This window comes from Haematobia irritans, chromosome 5 (assembly GCF_050003625.1).
Source record: "Haematobia irritans isolate KBUSLIRL chromosome 5, ASM5000362v1, whole genome shotgun sequence".
In the NCBI taxonomy this organism is placed as follows: domain Eukaryota; kingdom Metazoa; phylum Arthropoda; class Insecta; order Diptera; family Muscidae; genus Haematobia; species Haematobia irritans.
The window spans coordinates 122,368,204-122,380,715 of NC_134401.1; the positions used below are offsets into that span (position 1 = coordinate 122,368,204).

Genomic DNA, 12,512 nt, shown 5'->3' on the forward strand with positions numbered 1-12,512 from the left:
ATAACCAAATTGTTATAAAAATAAAATTTTGGAAATTTAGAAGAGTAGGGCTACAGTCACCAAAGCCGTGGAAAAGGACCGGCACCTAGAGTTGAGAGTTAAAATCACCTTGGTGTCGAATAAAATAGCTAAGGTTAATGAATCAATCTCTTATGGCGAGGAAGCGAAAATTCTTTAGAATTAAAGTTTTTACAAAATTTTCTATAAAAAAGACAATTTTGACAAAATTTTCTATAAAAATACAATTTTGACAAAATTTTCTATAAAAATAAAATTTTGACACAATACTGTAGAAACAAAATTTTCCATAGTAGTAAAATTTTGACAAAATTTTCTATAGAAGTAAAATTTTAATAAAATTTTCTATAAAAATAAAATGTTGACAAAAATTTGTAAAGAATTAAAATTGTGATAACACTTCTACAAAAAAAATTTTTAAAAAATTATCTGTAAAAAACAAAATTTTGACAACATGATCTGTAGAAATAAAATTTTGAAAAAAAAATATTTAGAAATAAAATGTTGACAAAGTTTCCTGTAGAAATAAAATAAAAATAAAAATGTGACAATATTTTCTGTAAAAATAAAATTTTGATAACACGTTCTGTAGAAATAACATTTTAACAAAATTTTCTATAAAATTAAAATTTTGACAAAATTTTCTATAAAATTACAATTTTGACAAAATTTTCTATGAAATTAAAATTTTGACGAGAATTTGTAAAGAAATAAAATTTTGATAACACTTCTACAGAAATAAAATTTTGACAAAATTATCTGTAAAAATAAAATTTGTACAAAATTATCTGTAAAAATAAAATTTTGGCAAAATTATCTGTAAAAAAAATTTTGACAACATGTTCTGTTGAAATAAAATTAAAAAAAAAATTTTTTGAGAAATAAAATTTTGACAAAGTTTTCTGTAGAAATAAAATGTTGACAGAATTTTCTAAAAAATAAAAATAAAACTGTGACAATATTTTCTGTAAAAATACAATTTTGATAATATGTTCTGTAGAAATAAAATTTTAACGAAATTTTCTATAAAATTACGATTTTGACAAAATTTTCAATAAAATTAAAATTTTGACAAAATGTTCTATAAAATTAAAATTTTGACAAAATTTTCTATAAAATTAAAATTTTGACAAACTTTTTTATAATAATAAAATTTTGGCAAAATTTACTAAATTTTTTTTTAATTACCTATAAAAAGTTTTTTTCAAAATGTTCTATAATGTTTTTTTTTTTAATTTTCTATAAACAAAATTTTTATAAAAATAAATTTTTGGCAATATAGAAGAGTATATAGGCACCTAGAGTTGACAGTTAAAATCACCTTGGTGTCGAATAAAATAGCTAACGTTAATGAATCAATCTCTTATGGCGAGGTAGCGAAAATTCTTTAGAATTAAAGTTTTGACAAAATTTTTTATAAAAATACAATTTTGACAAAATTTCAATGAAAACACAATTTTGGAGAAAATTTTGTATAAAAGCACAATTTTGAAAAAATTTTCTTTAAAAATACAATTTTAACAAAATTTTGTATTAAAACACAATTTTGACAAAATTTTGTATAAAAGCACATTTTTGTATTTCTTTAAAAATACAATTTTGACAAAATTTTCTATTTTTTTCTAGTAGTAAAATTTTGAAAAAAATTTCTATAGAAAAAAAGTTTTGACGAAATTTTCAATAGAAGTAAAATTTTACACAGTTTTGACAAAATTTTCTTCAAAAACACAATTTTGACAAAATTTTCTATAGTAGTAAAATTTTGACAAAATGTTCTATAAAAATAAAATTTTGACAAAAATTTGTAGAATAATAAAATTTTAAAAAATTTCCTATAGAAATAAAATTTTGCCAAATTATCTGTAAAAATTAAATTTTGACAACATGTTCCGTATAAATAAAATTTTGACAAAATTTGCTATAAAATTAAAATTTTGACAAAATTTTCTATAAAATTAAAATTTTCACAAAATTTGCTATAAACAGTTTTTAAATTATCTATAAAAATATTTTTTTTTTGTAATTTTCTGTATTTTTTTTTTTTCTTAAATTTTCTATAAACAAAATTTTACAAAAATTTCTATAAAAATAAAATTTTGCCAAAATACAATTTTGACAAAATCTATAAAAATACAATTTTGACAAAATTTACTAAAAAAAATATTTAATTAACTATAAAATTTTTTTTTCAAAATTTTCATAATGTTTTTTTTTAATATTTTATAACCAAATTGTTATAAAAATAAAATTTTGGAAATTTAGAAGAGTAGGGCTACAGTCAACAAAGCCGTGGAAAAGGACCGGCACCTAGAGTTGAGAGTTAAAATCAATTTAGAAGAGAGCAGGGCTACAGTCAACAAAGCCGTGGAAATAATGACCGGCACCTAGGGTTGAGAGTTAAAGTCACCTTGGTGTCAAATAAAAGTAGCTAACGTAAATGAATCAATCTCTTATGGCGAGGAAGCGAATATATTGTCAAATAATGATTTTTGGTATATGGTAATACTTTTAATAATGCTTTCAAGGGCATACTTTTGATAATTAATTTAATAGGCAACTTCCCGTATAATAAGCTAATATTTTTTCCACATTTGACCTTGTTTTCTTAATTTCTCCTATTTCGAATAAAAATCCATTTGTTTGCTTTCTTCTCACCCGCAGAATGGATATGAAACACGAACCATCGAAAAGACTTCAACATACAAATCGAGTTCAAATTTTGTTACTGATTCCAACATACGGGCAAGTCCATCTCTGTATGGAACTGCCGAGCGATTAAGACGCACTGAATCTCCAGAACCACGCATAGATCATTCATCCAATGTTCGTGTATCATCAATGAAGCCAGCCAGTGCCCGCCGTGATAGTTGGGATGTTATCAATAAAACTAAACATTTACTTTCACACAATTCATTGGAATCATTGGCCAATATGACAGAACAACAATTGAATACCGATTTGAGTTATAATCGCCCGGATATCGATAATGAGACACATATTAATACGCAATATAATAAGTTTGCTTTAAACGATCAGCGATATCAGAGGGAACGACGAGGATCTCGAGATTCCATAGATGATGCAGAACGTTATAAGTGAGTAAAGGCCAGAGTTGGTATGTGAACCGAGATTTTCATTTGTTTTTGGGGTTTTTTGTTTGTTTTAGACCCAGTGCCATCACTGTCAAGTCACAATCGAACAACAGTTATACCGATAAATCTGGTGGCTATACTCGTACCGTGAAAGAGTCCAGCAAACAAATTGTCACCGAGAGTACATCGGGCACCAATGGTCAATTGGGCAATGGTGGAGTTGGAAGTTATGGCTATAGCTCATTGTCTCGATTTCGCCCCATAGAGAATACTACTACAGGTGTTACAGGCGCTAAGGCTATACGAGTCCAGGATATACCAAATGGTGCCATTGGCCGTCCCGTCGAATTTGAAATTGATGGTTCAAAGGCCGGTTCGGGTAATTTGGAAATTTTGGTTAATGGTGGCCGTGTCACCTCCTCTGTACGTTCATTGGGTGGCCAACGTTTCATAGCAAGTTTTACACCTCATGAACCGGGAATTCATACAGTACAGATAACCTTTAATGGGGAAACTATACCCGGTAAGTGTTATGTTGCAGGCTAAGATTGCACATTTTTTTCTTTTCTTTTGTAATAATTTAAAGTTTGATCCCTAACGCTAAATGTTTTTTTTTTATAAATTTTTGTAATACTAACTAAATATGGAATATTAAAATGTTGCACTGTTGAACAATGAAATATTTTTGTTATTTTTTTTTTTAAATGCAGAAAATATCAGTTTTGCCTTTGTTTCAGCAAATGCGTCAATTTAGTAATTTACTGGTACAATTCAGTAAATTACTAAATTGATAAAGTCATCTGTTTAAGTTAGTAATACTATGCACTTTCCGTATAAATATTTTATTCAGTTTAAATGTCATCAATTTCTTAAATTTCGAGACAAAAATCAATTCACAAGTAATAAATTCAAAAAAATATTTCCCTATATTTGAGAGATCTGTCGTCAATTTTCCCCCAAATCATAATCCTCAATTTTTTGTGGTCTTTATAGAAAAAAGTTTTTTGAGTTTTATCACCACATTAATTGATATAACTATTTTACATTGGAACTGATAGACGAAATGATAATATTTATACACAATGTAAATTAAAAAAATAAATTCAAAATTTACTATAAAATTAATATTTGAATTCAAATTTTTCAAATTGTATTAAGCTAATAATTGAAACATTTTTATTTTTTAATATTCTTTTCTGAGCTAAAACTGAGGATAGTAATTAATGGTTCAGATGCTATTTTTAAACACCTACATTCTTTGGTGTAGAAGTGGATTTAATACATTTTTCATACTATAAGCCCGCACTCAAAAAAAGTTTACTCGGATCCAACGATATTGACCTTCAGTTAAGGATTTTGGTATTGATTCCGAGATAAAGATTTGCCTTCTTTAAAATAAATAAGTTTTAATGACCTATATAGCTTTAGATCTAGAATCAACAAAATTAAAATTGCGATACAGATCTCATTTATCGAATTTTCATTTTTTGGCGATATATTAACAAAGTACAAACAAAAGTCAATTTAAAAATCCGAATTATAACCGATACTTCAAAGTAAAAAATGTTTTCTTTATTCGAAAATAACTTAAGACCAAGGATGCAAAATCCTCAAAATAAGTCTTAGCTATATTAGAAATTGTTCTATCTTTGATTAAAAGATTCAGTATCTCAGTTAATTTAAAGCTTATTTCTTAGTTCAAAGACATGCGACTTTAACGTAGAAACACAAATTTCCAAAATTCATATCCCAAACTTAATATATTTTTTTTTAACTGTAAACATTTTTATAAAACTTCTCTTAATTAAAATTGTGTAAATTGCGTGCCCTAAAATTTAATATTTTTCATATTAGGTCAATATATTTTTCATTGCGGTATGAAACTGAAATCGCTATATTTTCGTCTGGCGATCGTTTCTCTTTCCCTTTACTGAAAGTTCAAATTGAACTTGATTACAGTGCGAGAGTATTTAAAGTTTTCTGTCATAAGAAAAATACAATTTTACGAGTCACAATATCGAAACGAAAGATTTCATGATTGCAAATACGAAATACGCGAATACCAACTATATGATGTCACACATGCCATCTATTGGTAACGATTGGAACTACTAACCCACCCAACATTGTTTAGTTCAGCCACACACCCGTTGTACTGTTAAAACTGATTTAGTACAAATGTTAGGCAGAGGTGTGTGTATGTACTGTCCACAAACAGTGATGCCAATTCAATAAAACAACTATAAACATGAACAATGCTCAACCATTTTCTAAGCCATTGTCTTCTGGAGATGGACTTCATCTTCTACTTTTAAGTGTTTTTTTTTGCAATAAATTTAATTGTTCTGAATTTTACCGGGAATAAAACAATGTAATTTTTGCAAATAATATTTGGAAGTGTATGTTTTTTTTGCTAGCATTGAATTTTCCATAAAAATGTGCTCAAATCAATGCAGCGGATACTTTCAAAGATAACATCCGCCAATCAACAACCCCACTCTTCTGAAGTAGCAAGTGTAAAATTTCACATAAATTGATTACACATTTCAGAAATAAACTACAAAGGAAAGTCTAAAGTCGTACGGGCTGACTATGTTACATCCCTCACCACTCAGTAGACCGAAATCCCTACGTCCATTATAAAGTCGTTCACAGTTTATAACTGAGTTTGAAAATTTACATATTACACCACTAAAAAATCAAACCCACTTTAAAAGAAAATGCAGGTACATTTTTGAAAATTTTTAACTAAATTTTATTGCAAAACTCAATATGATTAAAATTAGCAAATAATTTTCGTCAAATTTAAGAAAATTAATTGAACAAAAGTCTGTAGTTGAACAAAATTTGAAATATTAAGAAAACATGTTTTTGTTTTTAAAGATTATAGTGGTACACAAAGTTCAAGTCGAACACAATTTCAATAAATTTTACTAATTTTATAAAATTTTAACGATGGTGTGCAAAATTCGATTCAATTGGTAAAATTTCATGTGGTTGAAGAAAATTGCAATTGAGTTGATTTTTTTCGCATATTGGTTAATATTTATTTAAATTCAACTAATTTTCATACACCAAACATTTTACTTTAAAAATGATTATATATACTAAAAACAGTGAACACAACAGGAGAGGTATAATAAAAATATGTAAATAAATTCAAGAAAATTTATTAAACAAAATTAAAAGTTTATTCTCGTTTTAAGGAAAATTTTGTAATTTAAAACAACTTGGAATTAGAATTTGTGAAACTATGTCTAGCGTAATATGAAGTTCAAGATGAACACAGTTTTGGTAAAATGGTCTAATTTCAAGAAATTCTGAACTATTTTGAGGAAAATTCGGACTTTGAGGAAAAAATTTGTTAAAATACATATCTTTAGCTCTATATTCAGGATGAATGCACTTTTGGTACAATTTTTAAAGTTTAGGAAATTCTATTGGAATTCAAATGTAGAAAATTTTTATGCTTTACCTTTTTTCAATTTTTTTAGTTCATTTAACTAACGAAACAATTTATTTTTAATAAAGGAAACATTCTAGAATTGGGGAAATTTTAACTAGAACATTATAATTTCCATATATAAAATAAATAAAAATAAATATATAAAATAAATAAAATAAAATTATCTTCAGAACCCCCTTTTTTCGATTGTAAGTATATATAGACAATAAAATAAATGTATATGAAACTTGTATCTCAATCTAAACATAATTCAGTATGTATATATATCAACAATGTTCAACACGATTAAATTAAATGTTCAACACGATTAAATTAAAACTCTGACCAATGAAATGCATATCGAGCTTTAAAGGGGTCAATTTAGGGGCCTTTTCGAATATATCTACTGCACTACATCTGAAATGTTTTAAAGTATCGGTACAAAATATGTGAAAAAGTTCTGTTATTGTTGCAAAATATCTGATATCTTCAAATATCAATTTGGCAACACTGCCCACAACAAAAGAGATTTACAAACAAACATCAACAGGTGTTTATCGCGCTTCGGCATTTAAAAGAAAATATGGTTATGATCTGGAATGAATGTTCTCTTGTCAGAATGGTTTCTGGGGGCAACGAGAACGAAACAAATTTATATGTAGGCTTGAGATGTTTTTAAAAGAGAAAAATTGTTTTCCAGCACATTAATTTGTTTGCTTTGAGTATACATGTTCTTTTTCCATTACGGTAGATAAATTACGATATTAAATTTAGGTGAATAAGAGAAATAGAGTGAGTATATCTGCGAGAGAGCGAGAGAGAATACCTTTTATAGAAACTGCTATGAATTAACTCTCTCAACTACTCATGGTATTTACAGGTATGCTAAGGCAAGGCTTAAACCAAGAGCCGGCAGTATGAAATCGCGTTTTAAGCTAAACTGACACGTCAACGGAAAAACCAAACGGAAGGAAAACTCGCTTGCATCACCAATCACCTAAAACAAAAAAAAAATACTGGAATAATTGTGAATTTTAAGCGCATACCTTTTGCAATTCGTTTATTTTACCGACAGAGAGAGTACAACGAAGTTTAAAGTGAAAATATTTTATTTACGCATATTAAATAAAGTACCCAAACGATTTATAGCGCCTGAGTTATTTCGGAGTGTTGTGCGTGTGTGTTTTTTTTTGTAAAGAAAATAAAAACAAAAATAAAATAATTTCCCAATAAATAAAGATAAAAAAGAAATTAAATAAAAATAATCGAAATAAAATTTTCTATAGAATAAAAAAAAAAAATCTTAAATATATCGCAACAAATTCCATAAGCATGATCACATTCTCAAACGAAACCTCAAACAACAAAAACTACAATAAAAAAATACAACAAAATAACAACGTTTGTGTTTCTTACCCGTTTCTCTCAAGCCAATGTTGCCACTGTGAAATGATGTCGCCTTTGCCATCGTAGTAACAACAACAAAAACAATAAGAATTTAATACCAATTCTATGCAAATGTTACCAGCAAATAGTGGTAGTTGTCTATTCATAGACTTGCCTATCTGATTAAAGGGTTCCCAAATAGGAACTATGTATTTTATTATGTATATAAAAAGTGGGAATAATGTTTAATTGTAAAAGTGAAAAATCATTGTAATAATAATAAATTTATGTGACCAAGTATAAATATTTCTGTTTATAACTTAAAATTCAAAGTGTTTTAAGTGTTTAACATATACCCCAAACACATTTTGCTTCAAACATATATATTTTCAGGGTTGTTCAAACATATTATGTTTCACCTTAGGGCATACACTGGTAGTAAAAAATTTTAATGATTTTTTTTTTGTGTGGATATATTTTTAAGGCGCCAATTGGTTACTTCCATTATTTTACTTGCAGCATACTCTCTAGGTCTCTCTTTCTAAACACATATATGTTTATAGGCTATTTCCAAATTAATATATATTTGTATCTAAGCATATTATATTTACAAACATTTTATATCCCAAACATAATGTGTTCTAACATATTAACATATATGTCTCAAACATGTTATGCTAGTTTATGAACATTATAAGCTTGCACTTAAAAATATTGTGTTAAAAAATTTGAGTTCCAAACATATAATTTTTACACCCAAACAGTCTTTTTCGTCCGTGTAGAAAGAGCTGCCCAGTCGCAACGCGAATTTTAGTCGCCTCCGATTATGTCGACTCAAATTTAGCCGCCAAATAAATCTAAATGTACTTAATTAAATCTGGAAAATTATTCAGAATTATTTTATTTTTTTCCAAAATGTTTAATGTATAATAGTTTATAAAAAATGTTTGCTCAGCGGATATGAATAAAACGCGGTTGATTAATGTGCGATTGGTTGTACAACTCATCATCTCGAACCGTTCGGATAACCTTAATTCGATTGCTTAATGAAACATTTCCCACCGTTGAATAAACAAATTTATATGTTTTAGTAGTCAAGCCCTCGACACTAAACAATTAGTGCCATCCGCTACCGACAAAAATGGGTTGTCTTTATTATCTGCTATGCACCCAAATTGGGTGCACATTGAACTGCTCATCTCTTTTAAAGTTTTGCGCCAGTCTATGACTGCTTTTGAGTTGAATAATACAGACTCCAAGGATTTGTTTGTATGCAGGTTGACTGTCTGTATTGAGATGGTCTGCCGTCGAAATACTTGTCTGCCCAGGGCTTCAATGCTGTCTTCAGGACATTTTTCCTATATTATTAGGCATTTATTTTGACCCCACGATCGATGAAAACGAGCAGGGAGCGACCATCGACCGTTGCAGCGGCCCATAACATTAACATCGGCGGCGCTTGAGCTATGGTGGCCTAGGGAGCCACCGTGGTGCATTGATTACCTTGCCCGCTTTGCATACACAGGGTCGTGGGTTCGAACCCAGTTTCGACGAGACACCAAAAAGTTTTTCAGCGGTTAGGTTAGGTGGCAGCCCGATGTATCAGGCACACTTAGACTATTCAGTCCATTGTGATATCACATTGGTGAACTTCTCTTTTATCACTGAGTGCTGCCCGATTCAATGTTAAGCTTAATGACAAGGGACCTCCTTTTTATAGCCGATTCCGAACGGCGTTCCACATTGCAGTGAAACCACTTAGAGAAGCTTTGAAACCCTCAGAAATGTCACCAGCATTACTGAGGTGGGATAATCCACCGCTGAAAAACTTTTTGGTGTTCGGTCGAAGCAGGAATCGAACCCACGACCTTGTGTATGCAAGGCGGGCATGCTAACCATTGCACCACGGTGGATTATCCACCTAAGTAATGCTGGTGATTTCAAAGCTTCTCTAAGTGCAATGTGGAACGCCGTTCGGACTCGTTTATAAAAATGAAGTCCCTTGTCATTGAGGTTAACGTAGACACGCACTGAGTGATAAGAGCCTGAAGTATCGAACTGTCACTATACCTAACCTGACCTAACCTATGGTGGCCTATGGAAAGTGTGAATTTGCAATTGATACCTTTGGCAAACTGCCTAATTTGGAATGGCTTCTCATCGGATAAAACCAAATTCCGTAACTGTCCACTTTTGTGCAAGCGTTGTCTATTTTTTTTTTCTCTAAATTTTTGGGTGAGCTCTTGCACCTTTTGGAACTTCAATAGCTTTATTCCAAGTTTATATGTCCATATTTATTGCATCCGTTCTCCCGTTATGTTCTCTACCACTGCGACATGGATTTTGATTAAATCTGGACTTTTCGAATCATTTCTGGTTTTGTTACCGTGTTTTTGGCCCATTTTTTGGACGCGACGCCACATTGACAGTATCACGGTAAAGAGCAATGGTCCAAGATACCAACGATTTATTCACATTTAAATGCAGAAGATCTCTAACGAAAGTCACTTGTGTTTTTCAGCCAAATATAAATCAATCACACTATTACGCTAGAATTTCACCACTAATAGCATTATTTCTGAATGTAATAGATCAAAATTCTTTTGTAAGCTTATGCACAATAATATTACCTGTCACTTCAATAAATGTCAGCTGTCAGACGAGCGAGCCATTTGAGCACCGCACTGTAGCATTCTGCAGGGAGGGCAGTCTGCACATGTCTTAATAAAGGCGCCTGACATACGTAACGACGGAATTCGCTGAATTAGAGGTTTAACCGCTGACGTATCCAGCTCTTTTTTGGTTTCAATCCCCACGTTTTGCACAAAGACACTGTGGCTTTCTCCGGCGTTTTTTCAAGATAGAGCTTAACATGCAGGGAGCCATCGTGGTACAATGGTTACACAAGGTTACACAAGGTCGTGGGTTCGATTCCTGCTTCGGTTACAAAGCTTCTCTAAGTGGTTTCACTGCAATGTGGAACGCCGTTCGGACTCGGCTATAAAAAGGAGGTCCCTTGTCATTGAGTTTAATATAGAATCGGGCAGCACTCAGTGATAAGAGAGAAGTTCACCAATGTGGTATCACAATGGACTGAATAGTCTAAGTGAGCCTGATACATCGGGCTCACTTAACATGCAGCTTCCTACTGGCCATAGCTCTGAGGTATTTTCGGTGGGCTTAAATTTTGGAGGCCACTGTGGTGCAATGGTTAGCATGCCAGCCTTTACATCTACTCTAGATGGATTCACACGTATGTGAGATGCCGTTTGGACTCAGCTCTAAATATGTGGTCCGTTATAGATGAGCTAAATAAATAATCGGACTGGACTCACTGATAAGAGATAAGCTTACTACCTGCAAATATAAGCAAATGCGAGATATTCTATCGTCGAAATAAAATAAACCTAGTGGGGAATAATGGATTCTATTCTTGAATTCGTTTTAAGTATGTCTATTTGATAACCCAATATTTTATATATTTATGTATACAAAACACTCTATTTGTATATTATTTGATATCACCACAAAATGAATATCATTTATTGTGTCTTTGCCTTCTTCTGGTTTTAAGAAAAAAATGCTGTTTATGTCGCTTTTTGTGTGTTATTTTTTTTTTCATATATCTATTGAATACAACTTACCAATAAATGTATACACTCAGACGGACGGACGGACGCATGCGCATAGCTGTTATTGTTCAAAACCAGTTTATTGAACCTTTAGTAATCGAAAATACAATAAAAACACATTATTGTTTTTGGTTTTTAATTTTTTTTTTGTTTCAATAGTCTCTTTTTTTAATGAAACTATTTAGACGGATGGCTAAATATGATTTTTTTTTTTTTGTAAAATATGCGTGTGCGTCAAGTTGAGTTTTCAGTTGGCGTGAGATTACCCAGTTGAATTATCCAAATAATTGAATAAAAAAAATAATTGATTCGTGATGAATTTGGTGATATAAAAAACGTAGACAAAAATTTGGAGAGCTCTTCCACTTGGATTTAATGAGTGGATGATAGCTCTTAAATAGACTTTTTTCAATTTGCCACCCATAAAATCCATCAATAATACCGACGATTTCCTAATTTAAAAAATTAAAGAAATATGGTTTCGTAAATAAACCCCATACTACATATTTGGTTTAAAATAATTACGTGAAATGAATTACTCCTATGGTTAATTGTCTGTGTCTAGACTTTGAAAATGCTGTGCAATAATCTTCATTTTGTAATTTTGTCCATAAACGTAAATGTCAATAAACTGGGTTTGAATATCCAGGGTATAGTCCTAAAATGCAAAGACAACAAATAATATGAGGGGAGTAAATCTGTATTGACTTGCCAACACTGTAGTAGGTGCGTAGGTGTATTATATATAGCTGTAAGAATGTGGAATTTTTTTATTTGTAGTGTATACAAGGGTCATGTAGGTTCTTATTTTAGGGGAAAATAAGTAGGTTCTTATTTTAGGGGGAAATAAAATAAATTATTTCGATAAACTTCGTTTATTCTCTTCCGAAAATTATTTGAAGTCTCTTCTTAATATCATTCCCAATAAATTTCTATTGT

At 30.3% G+C, this 12,512-nt stretch overlaps 1 protein-coding gene across 5 annotated transcripts in view; it reads left to right on the forward strand.

Annotated features, from left to right (window-relative positions):
- jbug (filamin-type immunoglobulin domains fbug) overlaps positions 1-12,512 on the forward strand; it is a 169,667-nt gene that overhangs the window by 82,526 nt on the left and 74,629 nt on the right. For 4 of the 5 annotated variants that reach the window (XM_075311895.1, XM_075311897.1, XM_075311896.1 and 1 more), the window contains 2 exons: positions 2,680-3,113; positions 3,185-3,633. In XM_075311895.1, the coding sequence (XP_075168010.1) occupies positions 2,680-3,113; positions 3,185-3,633 (883 nt within the window). Of the gene's footprint in view, positions 1-2,679; positions 3,114-3,184; positions 3,634-7,478; positions 7,653-12,512 lie in introns of those variants that run through there. The other variant, XM_075311898.1, reaches the window with a different exon arrangement.